This window comes from Halichoerus grypus, chromosome 9, assembly GCF_964656455.1.
Source record: "Halichoerus grypus chromosome 9, mHalGry1.hap1.1, whole genome shotgun sequence".
NCBI lineage: Eukaryota > Metazoa > Chordata > Mammalia > Carnivora > Phocidae > Halichoerus > Halichoerus grypus.
This window is the reverse complement of record NC_135720.1, coordinates 76,721,437-76,746,540: the sequence shown is the minus strand read 5'-3', so window position 1 is coordinate 76,746,540 and position 25,104 is coordinate 76,721,437. Positions and strand designations below refer to the sequence as shown.

At 36.6% G+C, this 25,104-nt stretch overlaps 1 protein-coding gene across 5 annotated transcripts in view; it reads left to right on the top strand.

Annotated features, from left to right (window-relative positions):
* The first annotated feature begins 674 nt into the window (after positions 1–674).
* TTK (TTK protein kinase) overlaps positions 675–25,104 on the top strand; it is a 49,128-nt gene continuing 24,698 nt past the window's right edge. For 2 of the 5 annotated variants that reach the window (XM_078055052.1, XM_078055051.1), the window contains exons 1-11: positions 675–1,034; positions 2,258–2,398; positions 6,518–6,740; positions 7,093–7,199; positions 9,417–9,560; positions 10,241–10,346; positions 10,508–10,580; positions 10,675–10,766; positions 12,386–12,473; positions 13,456–13,576; positions 17,867–18,015. In XM_078055052.1, coding sequence (XP_077911178.1) covers positions 2,260–2,398; positions 6,518–6,740; positions 7,093–7,199; positions 9,417–9,560; positions 10,241–10,346; positions 10,508–10,580; positions 10,675–10,766; positions 12,386–12,473; positions 13,456–13,576; positions 17,867–18,015 — 1,242 coding nt within the window. In that variant the 5' untranslated portion in view covers positions 675–1,034; positions 2,258–2,259. Of the gene's footprint in view, positions 1,035–1,057; positions 1,107–2,257; positions 2,399–6,517; positions 6,741–7,092; positions 7,200–9,416; positions 9,561–10,240; positions 10,347–10,507; positions 10,581–10,674; positions 10,767–12,385; positions 12,474–13,455; positions 13,577–17,860; positions 18,016–25,104 lie in introns of those variants that run through there. The other 3 variants (XM_078055050.1, XM_078055048.1, XM_078055049.1) reach the window with 2 other exon arrangements.

Genomic DNA, 25,104 nt, shown 5'->3' with positions numbered 1-25,104 from the left:
TAAGTGAGGAAGGGCTTTCTTGCTGGCTAAGTAGCTAGCCAGAGCTGGGAATGCGAGGGTTCTAAGGACAGTTTTGGAGTTAACAAGTGACAGCTGTAATCCGTTTCCTACACATACACAAAACCAACCAGCCTGTTCTCCCATACAGCATATGTCCTAATGCTGGTACAACAAAGACATCTCTTCGATTGGCAGAGAAGAGAAAGTGTTGCCTTGAATCACAAAGCCACTTTAACAGCAGAGCCCAGCAAGGGTAGATTACTAGGGAGGTGCCCTTTCCCTGAGGGCACCTGAGCTCCTGAATGGGACAAATTCGGAGGGAGGGCGCTGATCAGGCGAGTTCGGGCCGCTGCAATCCAGACGGGCTTGTGAATTCCGCACAGAATTCTGACAAAGGGGAGGGCCTTGGCTTGAAGACGAAGCGCGGAGTTATTTATTTTAGGAGAGCGGAAAGGCACAAATGGAAAGCTCAAGGACAAAAAACACAGATTCTTGCGCAGGCCGCAGAGTTGAAGGTAGCTCTGCGAACGAACCGTTCTTGCCATAGCCTCCCTAAGCCGGGCAGTGGGGAGGGCGAAGGACGGAATCCGCTGGCAGTGCGGCGGGAAGGGCCGACTCAGAGGGCATCTTTTAGGTCCTGATGCTCGGGGCAACGGTCCCCATCACTACTTTCCTCTCACCAGGTAGCTCCGCCCAGAGGTGACTCCCTCCCCGGCAAAAAATTTGGCCTGGTCAAACGAGAAAGTGCAGTAAAGCTGGCCTATTGACAGTCCGGGAACGCCCACCAAATACGAGCACGTAGGTACCGCCCGCGCCGACCGGGTGGAGTCAGAGCGCACGAACCTCCTAAGGCGGAACTGGCGGATCGCAGGGAGCCGGGCGGTGCTGACGCACACAAGCCAATTACGGCAGACGCTTCCACGTGACTAGAACTGACCAATAGGCAGTCGCGACGATAGCGGCGGGGAAATTCAAACGTGTTTGAGGAGAGGGACCTGGATTCCATCTTTTCTTCCCTACTCCGCTTTCTGGCGGTGAGTTCTCCCTCGCGGGCACACCGAGGAACGGCGGCGGCCCGTGTGTGGGCTCTTTAGCCACGAGGGTCGGTGAGTGGTTAGGGCGCGGCGGGGAGGACTCAGAGCCTGGTAGAAGACGTAGGGCGCGGCTAAACGAACTGAAGGGGGAGAGGAGGTCTCGCTGCTTCCGGCAATCCAGCGGGTGGTGAGGGAGATTTTGTTGAGGACCCAGGAAACAAGAGGTGGGTGTGTACCTCGCTGAAGAGGGCCTGGAGTGCACCTGGGGAGAGTTTTGGGGCCATGAAATCGTCTCCCAAAAGACACGCCCTCTTGTCTGGTGTTTTAGAACAGGGAGAGGAGACAGTGACCCCGTTCTGACAGTTACCTTTTGAACCTGACTTCAAATAGTGGTATCTAGCTGCCCACTTTATCGCCCCTTTTCATTGTCAAACTCGAGGTCAGGGGCGGCATTAATATCAGTTACCCTGGGCTACTGGGTTAATGTCTGAGAATCACAAACCTGAGATTGACAGGAAGAACGACTGCAGACACTTTGTAACATCACCACCGTGCAGATGAGCAAGTGCTGGTGCTATAAGAATGCAGTAGATTTTTGCTTTTAGAATGATTAAGATAGCAAATCATAATTCTGCCAGATAAGCATAAGAACAAGCCTTCTGATACCACTTTATCAATAAAAGGCAATAATGTGTATATATTCTGCTTTGAACGCACTTGCAATGTGCAGGCTTACTCGCATACAGCAGGTGAATAAAGGAATGGTTTTCATTATCAAAAATATTCTTTATGTCTATATGTCACTACCAGAATCCAAGCAAACACTCCCTCACATTTTAAAAAATGACTAAATTTGCAGATGGCCCAGAGGAAATAATTCTGGAAAAAGAGTGAAAGGAAAGTGGAAGAAAAATGGAAAGTTTGAAAGCAAGGAGGGGCAGCAATTTCTGTGTTGTGCAATGACTTCACTGAAGTTCTGTTGTGAAGAAAAGGTGTATCTGGCCTATTGGAAACCTTGCTGGACAAATTACAAGGATGTGCTGTTGTTTTTATGCGCATAGTTTCACAAATACTACTCTGATAATATATGTGTTTAGATGTGTTCGTATAACTAATGCTTTCGTCTTCTGGGTTCTAAAAGGCTAGCTGAGACATTTTTTCTTTAATGCTAGTAAAAAGGAATGATGACCAGTTCAATATATTTTTTTTTTTTTTTGCCTTAGAAATGGAGGCTGAGGATTTAAGTGGCAGAGAATTGACAATTGATTCTATAATGAACAAAGTGAGAGATATTAAAAATAAATTTAAAAATGAAGACCTTACTGATGAGCTAAGCTTGAATAAAGTCTCTGCTGATACTACAGGTGAGTTCCTTTTCTTTGAGTGCCCGCTAAGGTAAAGGAATGAAGTGTTAACCACTTGTATTTCATAAATGTAATTTTCTCAGTAATTGTTACTTGCCGGTTAGTCTACAAACACTTTATATTTTAAACCTTCTGTGTGGAAATGTTCCACAATTTTCTGCTTTCTTGAAAACAGAAACCTATTACAGTATGCTCTTAACTCTTCCATTACTGTCAGCTGTTATTTCTGTTGATACGCCTGCCATCAGTAGATATGCCATTTTTTTCCATTCTATTTTTTGCTGCAAACTGAGAAAAACGTCATGAATCTTAATGAAATTATGGTATAAACTTAAAGTCAAACACTCAATTTTTGATAGGGGAGAATCTTCCTATTACTCCCCCTTTAATTCTCTTCTCCTTTGCTTATTACTCTGTTCCAGCGACAGTGGCTTCCCTGCTATCTCCTATATTCTAGACCAGCTTATATCCCAATCCCTTTGTTCTTGCTCTCTGTCTTGAACACCACTCCCAAGATAATCTGCCAACTCTTAGCTTTTTCAGGTCTGTTCACAGGTCATCTCGGTAAGGCCTTTCCTAGCTCACTTACTTAAAATAGCAACCTACTGGTGTGAGCATGTGTATCCTTTCCCTGTATTATTTTTCTCCATAGCATTAATCACCTTATATCTAATTTACTCATGAATTTGTTTGTTATCTGTCTCCTCCACTAGAACATGAGCTCCATGAAGGCATGATTTTTATCTGTTTTGTTATATCTACAGGGCTTAGAATGTTGCCTGGCATGTAGTGGATACTTACATTTTTATTGGATGATGAATCAGTAAAAGTGCCCAAAGTTTAATACCCTAGCTTTATGAACAGTTAGCTCAGAAGCCTAATTCTCTATTTCAGATTATTGAGGTTGTTTTGAAAAGTGACCTTTGGATAAATTTGTTATGTCTATACTGACCATTAAATGGATGAGGGATTAAGTGGAAGAACCTGAAATCTAGTCATGATGGTAGATCATATTCAATTGAAACAACCTAGAAAATGATCATTTTGGTGTTAAGCAAAATCTTAGTAGAATATTACCATACTTTATTATGTGTACTTAAATAATGTTAAACCTTGCACACCAAGATGAGTCCTTATTTAAAATTCTTAGGTCGGGGCACCTGGGTGGCTCAGTCAGTTTAGCGTCTGCCTTGGGCTCAGGTCATGATCCCAGCATCCTGGGGTCAAGTCCCGTATTGGGCTCCCTGCTTGTCGGGGAGCCTGCTTCTCCCTCCTCTGCCGCCCCAGCCCCCTGCTTGTGCTCTCTTGCACTCTCCCTCTTTCAAATAAATAAATAAAATCTTAAATAAAATAAAATAAAATTCTTAGCTCACTCAAAACTGTGAATACTTAACATATATTGATAACTGGGATATAAGACATTATCATAAGTATTGAGGGAAATCCAAAGATTAAAACCATGGTTTCTAGGTGACAAAAATTTATGTAATCACTACACTGCACTGTGAAATATGTTTGGCATCAAATAAATACTAACACAATAAGGCACAATTTAAGTTCTGAGTAGAGGGAGAATGGAGTACTCAGACCTGAGGCTTTCATTTGCAAACACTGTTTTTGTTTTGTAAATTTTATTTAAATTAAATTAATTAACATATAATGTATTATTAGTTTCAGAGGTAGAGGTCAGTGATGCATCAGTCTTCTGTAACACCCAGTGCTCAGTACTTCACGTGCCCTCCTTAATGTCCATCACCCAGTTACCCCATCTCCCCACCCCCTTCTCCAGCAACCCTCAGTTTGTTTCCTATGATTAAGAGTCTCTTATGGTTTGTCTCCCTCTCTGAGTCGTCTTGTTTTATTTTTTCCTCTCTTCCCCTATGATCCCGTTTTTTTTCTTAAATTCCACCTATGAGTGAGATTGTATGATAATTGTCTTTCTCTGATTGACTTATTTTGCTTAGCATAATACCCTCTAGTTCCATCAGGTCATTGCAAATGGCAAGATTTCATTTTTTTGATGGCTGAGTAGTATTTCATTGTATATATATACACCACATCTTCTTTATCCATTCGTCTGTTGATGGACATCTGGGCTCTTTCCATAGTTAGGCTATTGTGGACATTGCTGCTATGAACATTGGGGTGCAGGTGCCCCTTCAGATCACTACATTTGTATCTCTGGGGTAAATACCCAGTAGTGCAATTGCTGGGTCGTAGGGTAGCTCTATTTTCAACTTTTTGAGGAACCTCCATACTGTTTTCCAGAGTAGCTGCACCAGCTTGCATTCCCACCAACAGTGTAAGAGGGTTCCCCTTTCTCTACATCCTCACCAACATCTGTCATTTCCTGACTTGTTAATTTTAGCCATTCTGACAGGTGTGAGGTGGTATCTCATTGAGGTTTTGATTTGTATTTCCCAGATGCCCAGTGATGTGGAGCATTTTTTCATGTGTCTGTTGGCCATTTGGATGTCTTCTTTGGAGAAATGTCTGTTCATGTCTTCTGCCCATTCCTTGATTGGATTGTTTGTTCTTTAGGTGTTGAGTTGGATAAGTTCTTTATAGATACTGGATACTAGCCCTTTATCTGATATTTGCAAATATCTATGCTCATTCTGTCAGTTGTCTTTTAGTTTTGTTGACTGTTTCCTTTGCTGTGCAAAAGCTTTTTATCTTGATGAAGTCCCAGTAGTTCATTTTTGCCTTTGTTTCCCTCACCTTCTAGCAAGAAGTTGCTGTGGCCGAGATCATAGAAGTTGCTGCTTGTGTTCTCTTGGATTTTGATGGATTCATGTCTCACATTTAGGTCTTTCATCCACTTTGAGTCTATTTTTGTGTATGGTGTAAGGAAATAATCCCATTTCATTCTTCTGCATGTAGCTGTCCAATTTTCCCCAACACCATTTGTTGAAGAGACTGTCTTTTTTCCACTGGATATTCGTTCCTGCTTTGTCGAAGATTAGTTGACCATAGAGTTGAGGGTCCATTTCTGGGTTCTCTACTCTGTTCCATTGATCTATGTGTCAGTTTTTGTGCCAGTACCATACTGTCTTGATGATTACAGCTTTGTAATAGAGTTTGAAGTCCGGAATTGTGATGCCACCAGCTTTGCTTTTCTTTTTCAATATTCCTTTGGCTATTCGGCGTCTTTTCTCATTCCAACACAGTGGTTTTTAGACCTCTTGCAGACTAAGTTGTTAGGAGCTCAATGGAAGGGAGGTAAAAAAATGGAAAATGAAATTAATATCAGGCCAGATTAAATTTAAAATAAAAAAGCAGAGTAATGAATATGTTATGTTTTAGTAAAAAGCAGAAACAGTAATTTTGTTTGTTAAAGCAAAGATTTGCCCTTTTTGAAGTCAACTGAAACTGATAGAAGGAATGATAGTTTCTTTGGGAAATCTGAATTTAATAATTTATTGTTTAGTAATGACTAAAATATCCTGAACAGGAGACTGACATTAATTCAATTTGTCCTTTTAAAACAATTGACAGTAAAGAAAGTAAAAAAAAATAAATTACAACATGAAAATTATGGAGAAATATGAGTAACTTGCAGGGAGAAGAAAATAACCATACCAGTTACTTATCTTTTATAAATTGTTTTTGTTTAATTGGGTTAAAGGTAAGTTTGAGATATATGGAGATAATGTTGGATGGGTGAGGTTGTAAAGAAGGTTATGTTAGGAATGGGGCAATAAGTTTTAAAATTTTTAATGAATAAGTCATTGATGAGGAATTTTCTAACAAAGTTGTTACAGGTGGTGGTGGGAGAGACTTAGGTTTTCTTCGGATAGTTAGGGGGCTGAAATAGAATTATGTTGCTAGAGCATAAAATTTTCTTAGACTACATATGGCCTTTTAAAAGCTACTTACAAAAGAGCTTATTTCCAAAGTTTTTCTTTCCATCAAAATATGTAACTTTAGGAATAAAATAAACTCTTATAAAGGCATACATGCAGTAAATAAGTTGCTCATATTTATAGGAATTGTTAAAGTTTTATAGTGTTTTAAGGAGCTTATGTACATTTATACTGAGAAAATAAATTATTAACTAATTTGAAAGGAAAGTGCAATTTGGCATTTGTTTTGGTATATTTTGTTCCTCTTATTCAGATAACTCGGGAACTGTTAACCAAATTATGATGATGGCAAACAACCCAGAGGACTGGTTGAATTTGTTGCTCAAACTAGAGAAAAACAGTGTCCCCCTAAATGAAGCTCTTTTAAATAAATTGATTGGTCGTTACAGTCAAGCAATTGAAGCCCTTCCTCCAGATAAATATGGCCAAAATGAGAGTTTTGCTCAAATTCAAGTGAGATTTGCTGAATTAAAAGCGTAAGTATTCACTTATTAACTACATTAACTAACTACATTACATTGCACATAACTACATTATAAAAGAAACATGTCAGGATTAATTATAAGAAAATTAATATTTTTTAACCAAATCCTTTTGTTTATAATTAACAAGTGAGTATTGTAAACTCTGTTTACTATGTACATATTTCTACAAAAGTTACATATTCTGGACTCTGCCTAAAAAGATTTTAAAAACTAACTGATTAGTATTTAATTTTACAAACAGAGAAAAACATGCCATGTCCCTTGGAAAATTGAATGAGGAGTTATCAAACTTAAGTAGCTATGTCCTTTTTCTTAAAATTTGACTCTATAATCTTTATTACAGTATTCAGGAGCCGGACGATGCCCGTGACTACTTTCAGATGGCCAGAGCAAACTGCAAGAAATTTGCTTTTGTGCATGTATCTTTTGCACAATTTGAACTATCACAAGGTAATTTGAAAATGTCAAGTCCAAATTTTAAGTAATAGATAACTTCCTGCTGTAACTCAGACTGTAATGTTAAATCATACATATGAAGTAGAAATTTGAGGCGAAAGGCATGGAAGTTGATAAGATGAGAATATGGGGGAAGAATGCCACCAAAGTGTAAATGCAGAGAATATCTGTTATACTAGCTTTTCTACTTGTAAGGCATAATCCAGGGAAATAAGCATGAACATCGTATTTGTGCTATTAATTAGATTCAGGAAATGCCTAAGGAAAGTGGCTTTTTCACTGCATACTTGTGCAGTAGAAGGATATCAGACACTTAAGTTAGCACTTAGATAAACTTTCCTTATGCTATGGTTTCATACTACAAAAATATATATCAAAATATAATTATAGCATTAATTGGTACTTCCCCTTTTTAATTAAAAAGAAAAGCAAACTGCTGTAGAAGCTTTTATTTCTTGTTCATTTGATTCTTGTATAGTCTGGACTTTTTGGACTTTTGGATAGAACCATGGCAATCTCTTCCTCAGACATTTTTAGCCTATCTATTCTTCTGTCTTTTCTTTTTCTCATTTTCTGGGACTTTTGGATCCATGCTCAGTCTGCCCTCTAGCCATGTTCCTAATTTTCCCTCTGCTCCAACCCTGATCCCATTTACTACCAGTGATACACATAACACTAACTGGTTTGGCTCAGCCAGAATCCCCATCATCGTGCCCGTAGCAGGGCTCAGTCACTGGAGTGTATTTCCCAGGACTGAGGTTGGAGAAAAGCATTGTGAAAACTCAGGAAATGGTTTGAAAACCCTGGACTTTTACTTATTTATAATATTTCTGAGTCCTAGTTATCTGAATCATCTCTAATCTATCCTGTGTACTGTCAGGTGACTTAAAAAAAAAGAAATTCATTCCTTTTTTGCCTAGGAAAATTGATTACTCCTTGCTTATTAGAGTAAGTTTGGCCAGACCTTTAATACCCTCTCTCTCTTCATCTTACTTAAAACATTTGTTGAAGTATTATGGCCTAACAACAGCAACTATAAATTTTATATCTTTAGAACATATAAATATTGAAAATCTCAAATTTTGTTATCTGTATAAAAGAAATAAACTTTATCACTGCAATGTAGTAGTGGCCTCAAGGTCAAAATTGTGATTATTTTGAACAAGGTTATGAATAGGCTCTCAGGAAATATACACATCTCTGAAATCCTATGTGTAGTTTGGTGTATATGTATATTTTTGTAGTGTTGGAAGACATTCCATAGTTTTTATCAGGCTCTCGAGGGGGTCTGTGACCTTATTAAGTTCCCTAATACTAGTTCTTATCTAAGCCTGCCTTTCTTTTGCCTCCCTAAAATGCTCAAATCCTGAAATACCAGTACTCTGAATAAATGTATACTTAGCCACTATCAGATATATTTATATTCTTAAAATTTGTAAACTGTCAGAAACTAGAGGCCGTCTCTTAATCATTTTTAAATCCGAAGTGCCAAGTGTGTAGCATAGCTGAGTGGCTCCCATAAATGCTGATAACACATTCCATATGATCCATGATGTATACATTTGATATTTAGCAATCAAATTCTAGACAAAATATATTAAGTTTGCATTTGAAAGGAAATTTGATGATTTATTTGTAGTCAGATAATTTTAGTAGTCTCAATTATTTTGCATTTTTGGGATAGTATAGCTAAGTCTGGTAGCTAAAGACTAATCTTTGTCATTACTTTTTAAAATATGAGTCCTTTTGATAGAGGATTCCCTTTAGCAAAAGATGTCGACCTTAATAACTAAATGTTGTCATGAATGATGATTATTATACTGCACTGTAATAGATTGGTGTTCTTGGGACTATAGTAACATCTAGGGCTTAGTTTTCCCTTTTACTAAGTTCCTTAAGTTTCTGTTTTATTTGGTTTTTGCTACCCCCACTTTATACTGCTTTGTTGTATTTCTTTTACTTTTGAAAATGGACAATGATGATAAAGCTAATGCATAATTATGTTAATTACATATTACATAAGTAAACTATTTGACAGGAATTATTACCAAAAGAGAAACTGCTTTTATTTGCTTATGAAATAAGGTACATGAATCTTGGAATAAATATTTTTGCCTAAGCCTTTTAAATTTTTCCCTAGGTCCTGATGAATAAGTATCTGGGGAATGAAGATTACTGCATTAAAATGACATTTATTTTTTACTTTGTTAGGTAATTTCAAAAAAAGTAAACAACTCCTTCATAAAGCTGTAGAATGTGGAGCAGTACCACTGGAAATGCTGGAAATTGCCATTCGGAATTTGAACCTTCAAAAGAAGCAGCTGCTTTCAGAGGAGGAAAAGAAGAGTTTATTAGGTAAATGTATTAATGTGTGCTACTACTTTTCTGTGGTAGATTGTCTGTAAAAAAGAATACAGGGTAGTATTTTATTTATTTATTTTTAAAGATTTTTTTATTTATTTGAGAGAAAGCATATGCACAAGTGAGGTGTGGAGGGAAGGGGGAGCAGAGGGAGAGGGAGAAGCAGACTCCCTGGGGAGCAGGGAGCCTAATGCAGGGCTCCATCCCAGAACCCCAGGATCATGACCTGAGCTGAAGGCAGACGATTCACCAACTAAGCCACCCAGGTGTCCCCAGGATAATATTTTAAAGAAAAATACCATCTTTGTAGAATGATCAAAATCTAAATTTTAGATGTAAAGGAGGTAGGACTTTTAGAAGTAACAAATATTTATTAACCCTTTTGGAATTTTTTTTTCCCCTAATCAAACTCATTAGTAACACATTAAAAACAATCTAAGCAAGAGATTAGGGGTGCCTTTATTCTGGAGAAACAGGTATGTCATGAATCAGTTGTGAAGTATAGTTAGAGGATTATCTTCATAACATCTTCATGTCTGCATATCTTATTTGAGGACAAATGTTTACCATAAATTATCTTTTTAAATATTCTTATTTCTGAGATTACTTTTTTGTGTATTCCTTATATCTTTATGAATTTAATTACAATTTAAAAATATTTACAACATCTACAGTATTGACTGCTCAAGAATCATTCCCCAGTTCACTTGGACACTTACAGAATAGGAACATCAGTTGTGATTCCAGAGGACAAACTACAAAAGCCAGGTTTTTGTATGGGTAAGGAAACTAAATCTGTTTTTTAAATGTTCATCATATATTTACATTATTTATACACCTGCATATGTATTTTAATGTTACGGTAATAACATTAGCAATTAATAGAAATACATATGTTAATATTATTCTTTTAAAAATTGGGGTATTTTCTTTCTGTATAGAGAGAACATGCCCCCTCAAGATGCAGAGATAGGTCATCGAAATCCCTTAAAACAAACAAACAAAGCTAAACGAGTAAGTTATTTTTAATCTACCTTGATTAAAGTGATAGCAGTGAGGTATATGTTTATTTCCTAGTTGGTTACTTAATCTTTCAAAACATTTTTAGTCATGCCCATTTGGAAGAGTCCCAGTTAACCTTCTAAGTAGCCCGGATTATGGGAAGACAGATGGTTCAGTTGTACCAAGTTTTACAAAAAGGTATGTTTGAATTTTAATTTTTTGTTTTCAATACTTAAAGATTGATGACAGAATGGTCACAAAGTCTTTTATTGCCTAATAGTAATTTTGATTAAATTTTTATTTAGTATTAAAGGTTACCGAGTCTCTAAATGCTATTAGGAAGAAAGGAATGACTTTATTTTACTTTTTCACTCATTAAAAATTAAAGGAATGGGAGTGCCTGGCTGGCTCAGTTGCTGGAACATGTGACTCTTGATCTTAGGGTTGTGAGTATGAGCCCCATGTTGGGTGTAGAGATTACTTAAAAATAAAATCTTAAAAAAAGAAATTGAATGATTAACAAATTAGGAAACACAGCAGAAAAAATACTAGGTCAATATTAAACTTAAAAGTTTATGCAGATGTTCCTGGGGTAAAAACTCCTGTTTGGACATTTCTTGCTTATGGATAGCCTCTCTGGTAATAATCTCTTCCTCACGTGTATGAATGTCTTCATAGCAGGGGCAGGAACAATTTCTTTGCTAGCAGGTTCAAGGAAAAGAGCTGCTATCAATGGGAAAGATGATGAATTCACTCATTTGCTTCAGAGCCCAGGGTATCAAGAGGTGGAGAAGGGCAGGTAGAGATAAAATATTATTCATCACATCCAGTATGTCCTCCTTCCTTCAAGTTGAGTGTTTATCCCCTTAAAGGAAGTGGGAATCTAGTAACCCAGCTTAGCTAAGGAAATTCTTCTGGTCTGTTCTTATCTCTAATCATTCTTGATTTCTTATTTCTATTAGAAAAGGCTCCTTGGATTCCAGAGAATCATTTTGCAAATAAACTTCAGAAGTACAACTGCTTGTTCTTAGTTGACATCCTCTTTAATTAAAATCCTGTCATGCTTAGGGCTTGACTAAAGATAGATATTAAGAGAGCATTTTGGTTGTCCAGAATCTTATGAGATGACTTTTGTCTTCTCCATTTCAAATACCTAGCTGAAGAATAAAGGAGACTTTCTCCCACTATAAAAAAATAAGAACAGGGCACCTGGGTGGCTCAGTTGGTTAAGCGACTGCCTTCGGCTCAGGTCATGATCCTGGAGTCCCTGGATCGAGTCCCGCATCGGGCTCCCTGCTCGGCAGGGAGTCTGCTTCTCCCTCTGACCCTCCCCCCTCTCATGTGCTCTCTCTCATTCTCTCTCAAATAAATAAATAAAATCTTTAAAAAAAAAAAAATAACAAAAACAAACCAGCCATTTTCTCGGTGCTTGTTATGTTAGACTATATGCTAACCACTGTGGAGGCCCATGGGAAGGCTTATACTCTAGTTCTTAAGCTGTTTGCAATCTGAAGTGTAGTTTCACCTACATACTGCTGTCCCATTCTCCTTTACTACAGTTATATTTAGCTGCAACTCTTACTTAATACATAATGAAGTACTACTTACCTCTATCCCTTTTGTCATTTCCCAGCTCCTAATTTAGTTATATTTGTACTATAATCATGCTATTTTTAAAAAAAAATTTTTTTTTCAAGAGATCTTTCCAATTAAGTGTACATCTTGCTAAAAAGTCAACTTTAAAATGGAAAAAAAAACACACTGAAAAGATTAATTTCAAGGTAAGCATTAAAACTATTTTGTTTTGTGGGTAATAGACAGACCTCTGGATCAGAACGCCGAGATATGATTGTGCCTGGATCTAAATCAACTGGAAATGATTCCAGTGAATTGAGACATTTAAAGGTATTTTAATTTTTAAATCTTTACATGGAGCAAGGGTTCCTGATCCAGGATTCATGAAGTTTTTTCTGGGAAAGGGGTCCAATGGTGTTCCTGCAGTCCCGAGAGATATAGGACTACTAATGGAAAGTGATACAGAAGTCCTAAACTGTTCCTCCAAAATTGAGGTGGTAGCAAAATGATCAATGATCTCCTGGGATAACTTTGAAGTAACAATTATTATGCATATGTTTAAGCAGATTAGTTGGCCTGGATTTGGGAATAGGTTAGGGAGCCATTCCCCCCAATTTTTGTTTCTTGGTGTGTTTAATCATAGGATCTGACAAGGCATCTTAAGCAGCAATGAGGGTAAATGTGATGTGTCTTTGTAAATTCAAAAGATACAATTTTATTAGTCTCTGATGCACTGATTTTTAGGGGTTATACTATTCTTATTGTACTTGAGTTCAACCACTGAGCTCACAATGTGGGTCTTTTCAGTTTGTATTTTTTGTGATTCCTCTCTTTCATGGTCTATGCTTATTTTAACTAATCACAGCTATCTTAGAGTATAGAGCATAATTATATCAAAAGTTTACTTTTTGGATTTAGAATAATTACTGTTTTAGACTTACACAAATCTTAATTTTCACTAATGTTATTTTTGGGATAAAATACAATTACAGTAACAAAATAATGAGGCATGTCTTATGTTGGATTCAAAATTTCAATCTCTCTTTTTAATTGAATATATTTTAGCAGTTGATTATGTCCATTGAAAGCACATTGCCCAAATATATGGTTATGGACATTCCCAATGCTCTAGTCAATAATTGAAGAAATTAATCTGTTCTCAGTTTGTGAGTCTACATCTGATGATAGTAGATAATTTAGTTAGCAATCTTTTCACATAGATGAGACTTCAGTATTTCGAACACTAAGACAAATTAGTGCTGTTGTTGTTTATGAGACTTTATTTTTTTGATATCTTATTCTTTTTATGTAGTCTATTCAAAATATCCATTCCAAGGAAACTCTGATGTCAGATGAGAAGAGTTCTGAACTTATTACTGATTCAGTAACCCTGAAGAATAAAACGGAATCAGGTCTTCTAACAAAATTAGAAGGTAAGAGAAACAAGATAAGCTTCCTTAATTAAGAATATCACTTTAGGGATGCCTGGGTGGCTCAGTCGGTTAAGCGCCTGCCTTTGGCTCAGGTCATGATCCCAGGGTCTTGGGATTGAGTCCTGCATGGGCTTCCTGCTCTGCAGGGAGCCTGCTTCTCCCTCCCCCTGCTTGTGCATACTCTCTCTCTCTCTCTCAGATAAATAAATAAATAAAATCTTAAAAAAAGAAAGAACACCACTTTGTTGCTTGTGGAAGTTGACCAGCCATCCAAGAATTACAATGTAAGACTGTATCTATATCCCTTTATCTTGTGTGCCAGTTGAATTAAATAGAATGTATGAAAAAATATTGAATTCTGTAGCAACAAAAGTATATTTGCCTAAAAGGTGCCTAGAAAGAAGAGTGGAGGGAAAGTACAATGGGGCTGAGTTAGGTTTCTCAGTTGGCTTGACAAATACTTTCTGGAAAAAACAGAAGCTGTATTGCCTATAGGACAGTTCTCTCTTTTCTCTTTTATCAAACATTTGATTTTCCACCATATGAGTACTATGATAAATTTTCTAAGGGTATATAAATGAATGAGACAGGGTCCCAAGGAGATTGCCATCCAGCATGGAAGAGAGACTGATAAATATAATGCTGTGTAGAGTTTAGAGAGTGTTATGAGAACCACATAAATAAAATGCTATGAGAATTCAGAGGAGGGAGAAACCTGAAGAACCAATTAGTTTAGGATAAATAAGAAAATGTTTTGTGGAGGCAAAGAAACATGAAGAACTGTTTGGGTTTAAATAGGAAGAAATAGCAGTGATAGAGTATTTCAGATGGAGAGAATAGCAAAAGCAAAAGAATAAAACATTTTGGAACCAAAGACAGTCTAGTTACGTGAAAAACTATAACAGGTCATGTAAAAGTGGGAGATAAGACTAGGTAGACTAAACACCAGGCTTAAAATTTTTTTTGTAAACATCAGAGTACCAATAACAATTTTTGAGCAAGATCACGAATTGGATGATTCTTGCCCAAACAAAGGTTGACAGATTGACTGTGTTTTTTTCATTAATTGGACTGAGGAGGAAAACTGGGACAAACTAGGCTTGCTGAGACTCTTTGGTTTCCAAACTGAGACTTTCCTGGTGTTAGCCCTGGAAGTTCCATAAATCATCTTAACCCTCAGTCCGTAACAAACTGGGCCTGTTAATTGTCCTAGAATAGTCTTCTTTTGCCATTATTTTGACTCAGAATAGATTCCTATTTCTAGTATTTGGAGGAGATTTTCATGGCATCTGTTATAAACTGGTATTATTGAAAAATCATTTTTACCAAATATGCTTGTTAATAGTACTAATCTGACACCTAATTTAATGTTTTTCAATAAAAGCTTGTTGAGTACCTACCTACACAGTGCCAGTAATACTTTATTATATAGTAAAACTTCCAGTCACAAAACTGCCCAAATCATAAGAGTATATAGCCCAGTGAAATAGCATTTCAGGGGCACCTGGCTGGCTCAGTCGGTTAAGTGTCTGCCTTCGGCTCAGGTCATGATCCCGGGGTCCTGGGATCAAGTGACATGTTGGCTCCTTGCTCAGCGGGGAGCCTGCTTCTCCCTCTGCCTGCCGCTCCCCCTGCTTGTGCTCGCTCTCTCAAATAAATAAAATCTTAAAAAAAAAAAAAAAAATAGCATTTTAGTCATACACATTTCTCCTGAGTGTATTCGAAGAGTGGGGTTGTAGGATCACAGGGTGTGCATATGTTCACCTGTGGCGGATAGTGCCAAACAGTTTTCTAGAATGGTTGTACTTTTGACCAGCAGTAGTTTGCTCTTGCTCCATATTAGTCCCAATTGTTTTATTGTTGGTTTTTAATTTTAGACATTTGGATGCTGCTGAGTGATAGCTCATTGTGGTTTTAATTTGTGCTTCTCTGATAGCTTATGATGTTGAACATCTTTTTCTATGTTTATTGGCCGTTTGGATATCCTCTTGTGAAGTTCTTGTTTGAATCTCTGGCCAATTTTTCTATTGGGGTTTTCTTTTTTTTTCTCATTGATTCCTAGGAGATATTTATATCATCTAGATACATATCCTTTGTTGGATAGATGTGTTACAAGTAACTTTTCCCATTATGTAGTGAAGACTTTTTAGGAAAAGAATTCTTAAATATTGTGCATTTTAATTTATCAGTCTTTTCCTATGTGGTGTTTCCTGTCTTTAAACAAATCTGTTCCTATAATATTTCCATATATTTTAAATGATTTATCATCTTGCCTTTCACATTTAGATTATATTCTATCTGAAATTAATATTTATGTATATGTAAGATGAAGTATCAAGATTCAGTTGTTTTTTTCCCCATGTAGATATCCAGTCGGTCCAGCATCATTTATTGAAAAGACCCTCTTTTCCCTCAGAAAATTATAAATTAGATGATCCTGTGTGTGATGTCTGGTTTTGGATTCTTCTTTGTTTCATAGTTCTTTTTATCTGTCTTTGTGCCCGGGTTCTTAATTACTGCAATAATATATCTGTCAGTTGTAAAATCTTCCAACTTCATTCATCTTTGAGGCTATATCAGCTATTTAGGGCTTTTGGGTTTCTGTATAAATGTTAGAATCTATTTTGTAAAAAATGGGATTTTTTTTTTTTTTTTTTTTTTATCATGGAACAATCTTTATTTAAATTTTTTTTTTGTTATGTTAATCCCCATACATTACATCATTAGTTTTAGATATAGTGTTCCATGATTCATTGTTTGTGCAAAAAATGGGATTTTGACTGAGATCCTAACGGGACAGGTTGACATCTTAACAGATAAGTTTTCTCCTCCACTAACCTGGCATATCCCTTCATACATTTAAGTAGTATTTAAAAGGTTATTGAGAATCATTTTCTGTGTTGAGACTTTTCTTATCTTTTGCTAGAGTTATTCCTAGATATCTGACATATTTTTGATGCTGTGATAAATAGGATCTTTTTTTTTTTTAATTTTTTTTATCCTCTACTTCTTGTTGTTGGTATATAAAAATATAACTGGTTTTAGTTATTGATCTTAAATACAGTGATGTTTGCTAAACTTACAGAATAATTCTAGTATTTTTCTGTGGATTCTTTCATGCTGTTTGAAAATAATATAACATTTTTTTCCTTCTAATTCTTTTAACTTTTTTTTTCTTGCTGTATTGCACTTAACACCATAATGATGAATAGAAAGGATGATAGGTGGCGATCTTAACTCATTCCCTGTTGTAGAGGGAAGCTTTCAATATTTTACCCTTTTATGATAATTGCTGTAGATTTTTGTGGCTACTGTTTATCAAATATCAGAACAGTGAATTTTACTTTATACTCAGAGTACTGTTAGGTTTTTTTTTGTGACTGAGTGTTGAATTTTGTCAAATGCTTTTTCTGCATTTGAGTTGATCATATATTTTTCTTCTCTGTTGTGTTATGGCAAATTAAATTGATTTTAAATGTTAAGCAAACTTTGTATTTAGGAATAAACAACTTGGTCATCATTATCCCTTTTGTATATCAGTTGCAAATATTTGTTTAGGATTTTTGCATTTATTTTATTTTATTTTATTTATTTATTTATTTTTAAGATTTTATTTATTTGACAGAGACCCAGAGAGAGAGGGAACACAAGCAGGGGGAGTGGGAGAGGGAGAAGCAGGCTTCCTGCTGAGCAGGGAGCCCGATGCCGGGCTCGATCCCAGGACCCTGGGATCATGACCTGAGCCGAAGGCAGACGCTTAACGACTGAGCCACCCAGGCGCCCCAGGATCTTTGCATTTATTATGGTAGGAATGAATATTGATAATCATAGGAGAGTAAATATATTGTTGAGGCTCTTTTGTTCAGAGACCATTAAGAAAATAAGATACAGTCTAGTTTAAGGTAAAATTTTTGTTAAAAAACTAGAGGTCTATGAAAAGTAGTGGATTAGCTTCTATTAGCAAGACCTTATGAGGTATATATATTTTTAAATTTTTACTTATTTGTTCGGTGTTTTCTGGTGAAGACCAGAAGTATTTAAATTCAGAATGGCTTCTGATAAAGCTCTAGGTAGCAACTTAGGAAGATGGCTGTGGCGCCTAAGTAAAATTGATTTGCTAAAAACAAATTGTCAGCAGCTGGCTTAAAGTTTTTAGTTTCCTTTTTTTGTTTTGTTTTTTAAGAGCAAAGTGCTAATACAGTTTGTAACATGTTCTGTAGTTCAGATTTAATCTTGTTATTATCAAATATTCTTTCCTTTTATTGATAATAACCACAAATGCAGTTTCAGAAACTAAGGAACATCAAGAACCAAAGGTTCCAGAGAGTAACCAGAAACAGTGGCAGTCTATGAGAAAGCCAGAATGTGTAAACCAGAATCCTGTTGCATCTTCAAATCAGTGGCAGATTCCAGAGATATCCCGAAAAGTTGATACAGAGGTAACTTTCTTTTCCTCTCAAGTGTAGCATTGCCATTGTTTGTAATGTGGATGATCATGTTAAATGTTTTCTTCTTTTATTTAATCTTTATATACCATAGTTAGTGGAATAGTTTAAAGGTTTTTTTTTTTTATTATTCACAAAACAATGATTACTAATAGTCACAGATTCAGTAGAAGTGTATGTTAAGCTGAAGTCTTTTATTTTCAGTGGTGTTTCTAGATTTCTGGTAAACTGGTGCAAGGGGTCAGCAAACTACAGCCTATGGGTCAAATCTAGTTCCCAGCCTGTCTGTAAAAAACGTTTTATTGGAACACAGCCATGCCCATTCATTACTGTCTATGGCTGCTTTTGAACTGTAAAAGCAGAATTGAGTAGTTGAAATAGAAGCCATCTGTCTTAAAAAGCCTCAAATGATTACTTTCTTGCCCTTTACAGAACACAATATGCTGATTCCTGAACTAGTGCAAAGCTGTACCAAAGCATTTGACAATTTCCTATTGACATCCCCATGGATAAAATAGGATAATATAGACTAGACAATATATATGAATTTATAGCAGGTTGAATGATCATTCCCAGTGGCCAGAGGTCATTTTAGAAGGAATAATCTGGTAGGCTACTAGAGAGCCATACCTATATAGTCCATGGCTATACTTTCCTCACTATTTCTTTTCAGTTATATTCTAACTCAGTGGTTCGCACATATTTTGGTCTTGGGGTCCTTCTTATACTCTTAATTATCAAGGCCCCTAAAGAGCTTTTATTTATGTAGGTTGTATTTATCTGTATTTATTATATTAGAAAATAGAACTGAGACATTTAAAAAATATCTAATAACTTATTAAAAATAACAATAATAAATCCATCCCGTGACTATAGATATACTTTTAAGAAAAATAAGTATTTTTGTGTTTTCTCTCATTGAGGTATAATTGACATATAACATTTGTTTCAGGTATACAACCTAATGATTGAATATTTGTATTACAAAGTGATCACCACAGTTCAATTAATATCTGTGGCCATACAGCTACACAATTTTTTTTTTCTTGTGAGAACTTACAAGATTTACTCTCCTAGCAATTTTCAAGTATGCATATACTATTAATAACTATAGTCACCATGCTATCTTCATAACTTGTTTATTTTGTAGTTAGAAATACCTTTTATCTTTTGACTCCCTTCACCCATTTCTTCTGCCAACCCATCCCCACCTCTGGCAACCATTAATTTGCTCTCCATATCTATGAGGTTGTTTTAGATTTCACATATAAATGATACTATGCAGTATTTGTCCATCTCTGTCTGGCTTATTTCACTTAATATAACGCCATCAGTGTCCATCCATGTTGTCACAAATGGCAAGATTTCATTTTCTTTTATGGCTAATAATATTCTGTGTGTGTGTGAGCTTGACATTTTCTTTATCAATTCATTCATCCACTGAATTGACACTTAGGTTGTTCCCATATCATGGCTATAGTAAATAATGCTGCAGTGAACATAAGGATGGGTGCATGTATCTTTTCAAGTTAGTGTTCTTATTTTCTTTGAATAAATACCTAGAAGAGGAATTGCTGGATCATATGATAGTTCTATTTTTAATTTTTTGAGGAACCTCCATACTGTTTTCAATCCGTGGCTGCACTGATTTGCATTCCCACCAACAGTGCACAAGAATTCTCTTTTCTCTACATCCTTGCCAACACTTGTTATTTCTTGTCTTTTTGATAACAGTCATTGTAACAGGTGTGAGGTGGTTTTGATTTGTATTTCCCTGATGATTAGTGGTGTTGAACATCTTTTTATGTACCAATGGCCAAATATATGTCTTTGGAAAAATAGGTCTATTTACATCTTTGGCCCTTTTTCTGGTTGGATTGTTCGCTTTTACTATTGAGTTATAGGGGTTCATTATGTATCTTGGATATTAACCCCTTATCAGGTATATGATTTGCATATATTTTCTCCCATTCAGAGGGTTGTCTTTCATTTTGTTAATGATTTCCGTTGCTGTGCAGAAGCTTATTAGTTCGATATTGTCCCACTTACTTATTTTTGCTTTTTTGGCCTTTGCTTTTGGTGTTAGATCCAAAAAAAATCCTTGCCAAGATCGACATGAGGGACCTTACTGCTTGTATTTTCTTCTGGAAGTTTTGTGGTTTCAGGTCTTACATACAAGTGTTCAATCCATTTTTTTTTTTAATTTTATTTTATTATGTTATGTTAATCACCATACATTACATCATTGGTTTTTGATGTAGTGTTCCATGATTCATTGTTTGCGTATAACACCCAGTGTTCCATTCAATACGTGCCCTTTTTAATACCCATCACTAGGCTAACCCATCCTCCCACCCCCTCCCCTCTAGAACCCTGAGTTTGTTTCTCAGAGTCCATAGTCTCTCATGGTTCGTCTCCTCCTTCATTTTTCCCTTCCTACTATCTTCTCTCTCTCTTTTTTTTTTTTTTTTTTTTTTAACATATAATGTATTATTTGTTTCAGAGGTACAGGTCTGTGATTCATCAGTCTTACACAATTCACAGTGCTCACCATAAAACATACCCTCCACAATGTCTATCACCCAGCCACCCCATCCCTCTCACCCCTCACCACTCCAGCAACCCTCAGTTTGTTTCCTAAGATTAAGAATTCCTCATATCAGTGAGATCATATGATACTTGTCTTTCTCTGATTGATTTATTTCGCTTAGCATAATACCCTCTAGTTCCATCCACGTCGTTGCAAATGGCAAGATTTCATTTTTTTTTTGATGGCTGCATAATATTCCATGGTATATATATATATATATATATATATATATATATACCACATCTTCTTTATCCATTCATCTGTTGATGGACATTTGGGCTCTTTCCATAGTTTAGCTATTGTAGACATTGCTGCTATAAACATTGGGGTGCACGTCCCCCTTCGGATCACTACATTTGTATCTTTGGGGTAAATACTCAGTAGTGCAATTGCTGGGTCGTAGGGTAGCTCTATTTTCAACTTTTTGAGGAACCTCCATACTGTATTCCAGAGTGGCTGCACCAGCTTGCATTCCCACCAACAGTGTAGGAGGGTTCCCCTTTCTCTACATCCTCGCCAACATCTGTCATTTCCTGACTTGTTAATTTTAGCCATTCTGACTGGTGTGAGGTGGTATCTCATTGAGGTTTTGATTTGGCTTTCCCTGATGCCGAGGGATGTGGAGCACTTTTTCATGTGTCTGTTGGCCATTTGGATGTCTTCTTGGGAAAAATATCTGTTCGTGTCTTCTGCCTATTTCTTGATTGGATTATTTGTTCTTTGGCTGTTGAGTTTGATAAGTTCTTTATAGATTTTGAATACTAGCCCTTTATCTGATCTGTCATTTGCAAATATTTTCTCCCATTCTGTCAGTTGTCTTTTGGTTTTGTTGACTGTTTCCTTTGCAGTGCAAAAGCTTTTTATGTTGATGGAGTCCCAATAGTTCATTTTTGCCCTTGCTTCCCTTGCCTTTGGCAATATTTCTGGGAAGAAGTTGCTGCGGCTGAGGTCGAAGAGGTTGCTGCCTGTGTTCTCCTCTAGAATTTTGATGGACTCCTGTCTCACAGTTAGGTTTTTCATCCACTTTGAGTCTATTTTTGTGTATGGTGTAAGGAAATGGTCCAGTTTCATTCTTCTGCATGTAGCTGTCCAATTTTCCCCAACACCATTTGTTGAAGAGACTGTCTTTTTTCCATTGGACATTCTTTCCTGCTTTGTCGAAGATTAGTTGACCATAGAGTTGAGGGTCCCTTTTTGGGCTCTCTATTCTGTTCCATTGATCTATGTATCAGTTTTTGTGCCAGTACCATACTGTCTTGATGATTACAGCTTTGTAATAGAGCTTGAAGTCCGGAATTGTGATGCCACCAGCTTTGCTTTTCTTTTTCAACATTCCTCTGGCTATTCGGGGTCTTTTCTGGTTCCATACAAATTTTAGGATTATTTGTTCCATTTCTTTGAAGTTGATGGTATTTTGATAGGGATTGCATTGAATGTGTAGATTGCTCTAGGTAGTATTGACATCTTCACAATATTTGTTCTTCCAATCCATGAGCATGGAACGTTTTTCCATTTCTTTGTGTCTTCCTCAATTTCTTTCAAGAGTATTTTATAGTTTTCTGAGTACAGATCCTTTGCCTCTTTGGTTAGATTTATTCCTAGGTATCTTATGGTTTTGGGTGCAATTGTAAATGGGATTGACTCCTTAATTTCTCTTTCTTCTGTCTTGTTGGTGTATAGGAATGCCACTGATTTCTGTGCATTGATTTTATATCCTGCCACTTTCCTGAATTCCTGTATGAGTTCTAGCAGTTTTGGGGTGGAGTCTTTTGGGTTTTCCACATAAAGTATCATATCATCTGCAAAGAGTAAGAGTTTGACTTCTTCTTTGCCAATTCGGATGCCTTTTATTTCTTTCTGTTGTCTGATTGCTGTGGCTAGGACTTCTAATACTATGTTGAATAGCAGTGGTGATAGTGGACATCCCTGCCGTGTTCCTGACCTTAGGGGGAAAGCTCTCAGTTTCTCCCCATTGAGAATGATATTCTTATAATTCTTTGTATTTCTTTGGTGTTGGTTGTGATCTCTCCTCTTTCATTCATGATTTTATTTATTTGGGTCATTTCTGTTTTCTTTTTGATAAGTCTGGCCAGGGGTTTATCAATCTTGTTAATTCTTTCAAAGAACCAGCTCCTAGTTTCGTTATCTGTTCTACTGTTCTTTTGGTTTATATTTCATTGATTTCTGCTCTGATCTTTATTATTTCTCTTCTCCTGCTGGGTTTAGGCTTTATTTGCTGTTCTTTCTCCAGCTCCTTTAGGTGTAGGGTTAGGTTGTGTATTTGAGACCTTTCTTGTTTCTTGAGAAAGGCTTGTATTGCTATATACTTTCCTCTTAGGACTGCCTTTGCTGAATCCCAAAGATTTTGAACAGTTGTGTTTTCATTTTCATTTGTTTCCATGAATTTTTTTAATTCTTCTTTAATTTCCTGGTTGACCCATTCATTCTTCAGTAGGATGCTCTTTAGCCTCCATGTATTTGAGTTCTTTCTGACTTTCCTCTTGTGATTGAGTTCTGGTTTCAAAGCATTGTGGTCTGAAAATATAGAGGGAATGATCCCAATCTTTTGGTACCAGTTGAGACCTGATTTGTGACCTAGGATGTGATCTATTCTGGAGAATGTTCCATGGGCACTAGAGAAGAATATGTATTCTGTTGCTTTGGGATGGAATGTTCTGAATATATCTGTGAAGTCCATTTGGTCCAGTGTGTCATTTAAAGTCTTTATTTCCTTGTTGATCTTTTGCTTAGACGATCTGTCCATTTCAGTGAGGGGGGTGTTAAAGTCCCCCACTATTATTGTATTGTTGTCGATGTGTTTCTTTGATTTTGTTATTAATTGACTTATATAATTGGCAGCTCCCATGTTAGGGGCATAGATATTTATAATTGTTAGATCTTCTTGTTGAATAGACCCTTTAAGTAGAATATAGTGTCCTTCCTCATCTCTTATTACAGTCTTTGGTTTAAAATCTAATTTGTCTGATATAAGGATTGCCACCGCAGCTTTCTTCTGGTGTCCATTAGCATGGTAAATGGTTTTCCACCCCCTCACTTTCAATCTGGGGGTGTCTTTGGGTCTAAAATGAGTCTCTTACAGACAGCATATCGATGGGTCTTGTTTTTTTATCCAATCTGATAGCGTTTGTCTTTTTATTGGGGCATTTAGTCCATTTACATTCAGGGTAACTACTGAAAGATATGAATTTAGTGCTATTGTATTGCCTGTAAAGTGACTGTTACTGTATATTGTCTGTGTTCCTTTCTGGTCTATGTTACTTTTAGGCTCTCTCTTTGCTTAGAGGACCCCTTTCAATATTTCTTGTAGGGCTGGTTTCGTGTTTGCAAATTCCTTTAGTTTTTGTTTGTCCTGGAAGCTTTTTATCTCTCCTATTTTCAATGACAGCCTAGCTGGATATAGTATTCTTGGCTGCATATTTTTCTCATTTAGTGCTCTGAATATATCATGCCAGTCCTTTCTGGCCTGCCAGATCTCTGTGGATAGGTCTGTTGCCAATCTAATGTTTCTACCATTGTAGGTTACAGATCTCTTGTCCCGAGCTGCTTTCAGGATTTTCTCTTTGTCTCTGAGAGTCGTAAGTTTTACTATTAGATGTCGGGGTGTTGACCTATTTTTATTGATTTTGAGAGGGGTGGTTTGTGCCTCCTGGATTTTGATGCCTGTTTCCTTCCCCAAATTAGGGAAGTTCTCTGCTATAATTTGCTCCAATATACCTTCTGCCCCTCTCTCTCTTTCTTCATCTTCTGCGATGACAATTATTCTAATGTTGTTTCGTCTTATGGTATCGCTTATCTCGAATTCTGCCCTCGTGACCCAGTAATTGTTTATCTCTCCTTTTCTCAGCTTCTTTATTTTCCATCATTTGGTCTTCTATCTCACTGATTCTCTCTTCTGCCTCATTTATCCTAGCAGTTAGAGCCTCCATTTTTTATTGCACCTCATTAATAGCCTTTTTGATTTCGACTTGCTTAGATTTTAGTTCTTTTATTTCTCCAGAAAGGGTTTCTCTAATATCTTCCATGCTTTTTTCAAGCCCAGCTAATATCTTTTTTTTTTTAAAGTATTCACAGAGAATTTTCTTTTTTTTTTTTTTAAGATTTTATTTTATTTGAGAGAGAGAATGAGAGAGAGAGAGAGAGAGAGAGAGAGAGAGAGCACATGAGAGGGGGAGGGTCAGAGGGAGAAGCAGAATCCCTGCTGAGCAGGGAGCCCGATGCGGGACTCGATCCCGGGACTCCAGGATCATGACCTGAGCCGAAGGCAGTCGCTTAACCAACTGAGCCACCCAGGTGCCCCAAGCCCAGCTAGTATCTTTAAAATCGTCATTCTTCACTCTAGTTCCTACATCTTACTAATGTCCGTATTGATTAGGTCCCTGGCAGTCAGTACCGCCTCTTGTTCTTTTTTTTGAGGTGATTTTTTCAGTTTTGTCATTTTGTCCAGAGGAGAATAGATGAATGAGAGAACAAAA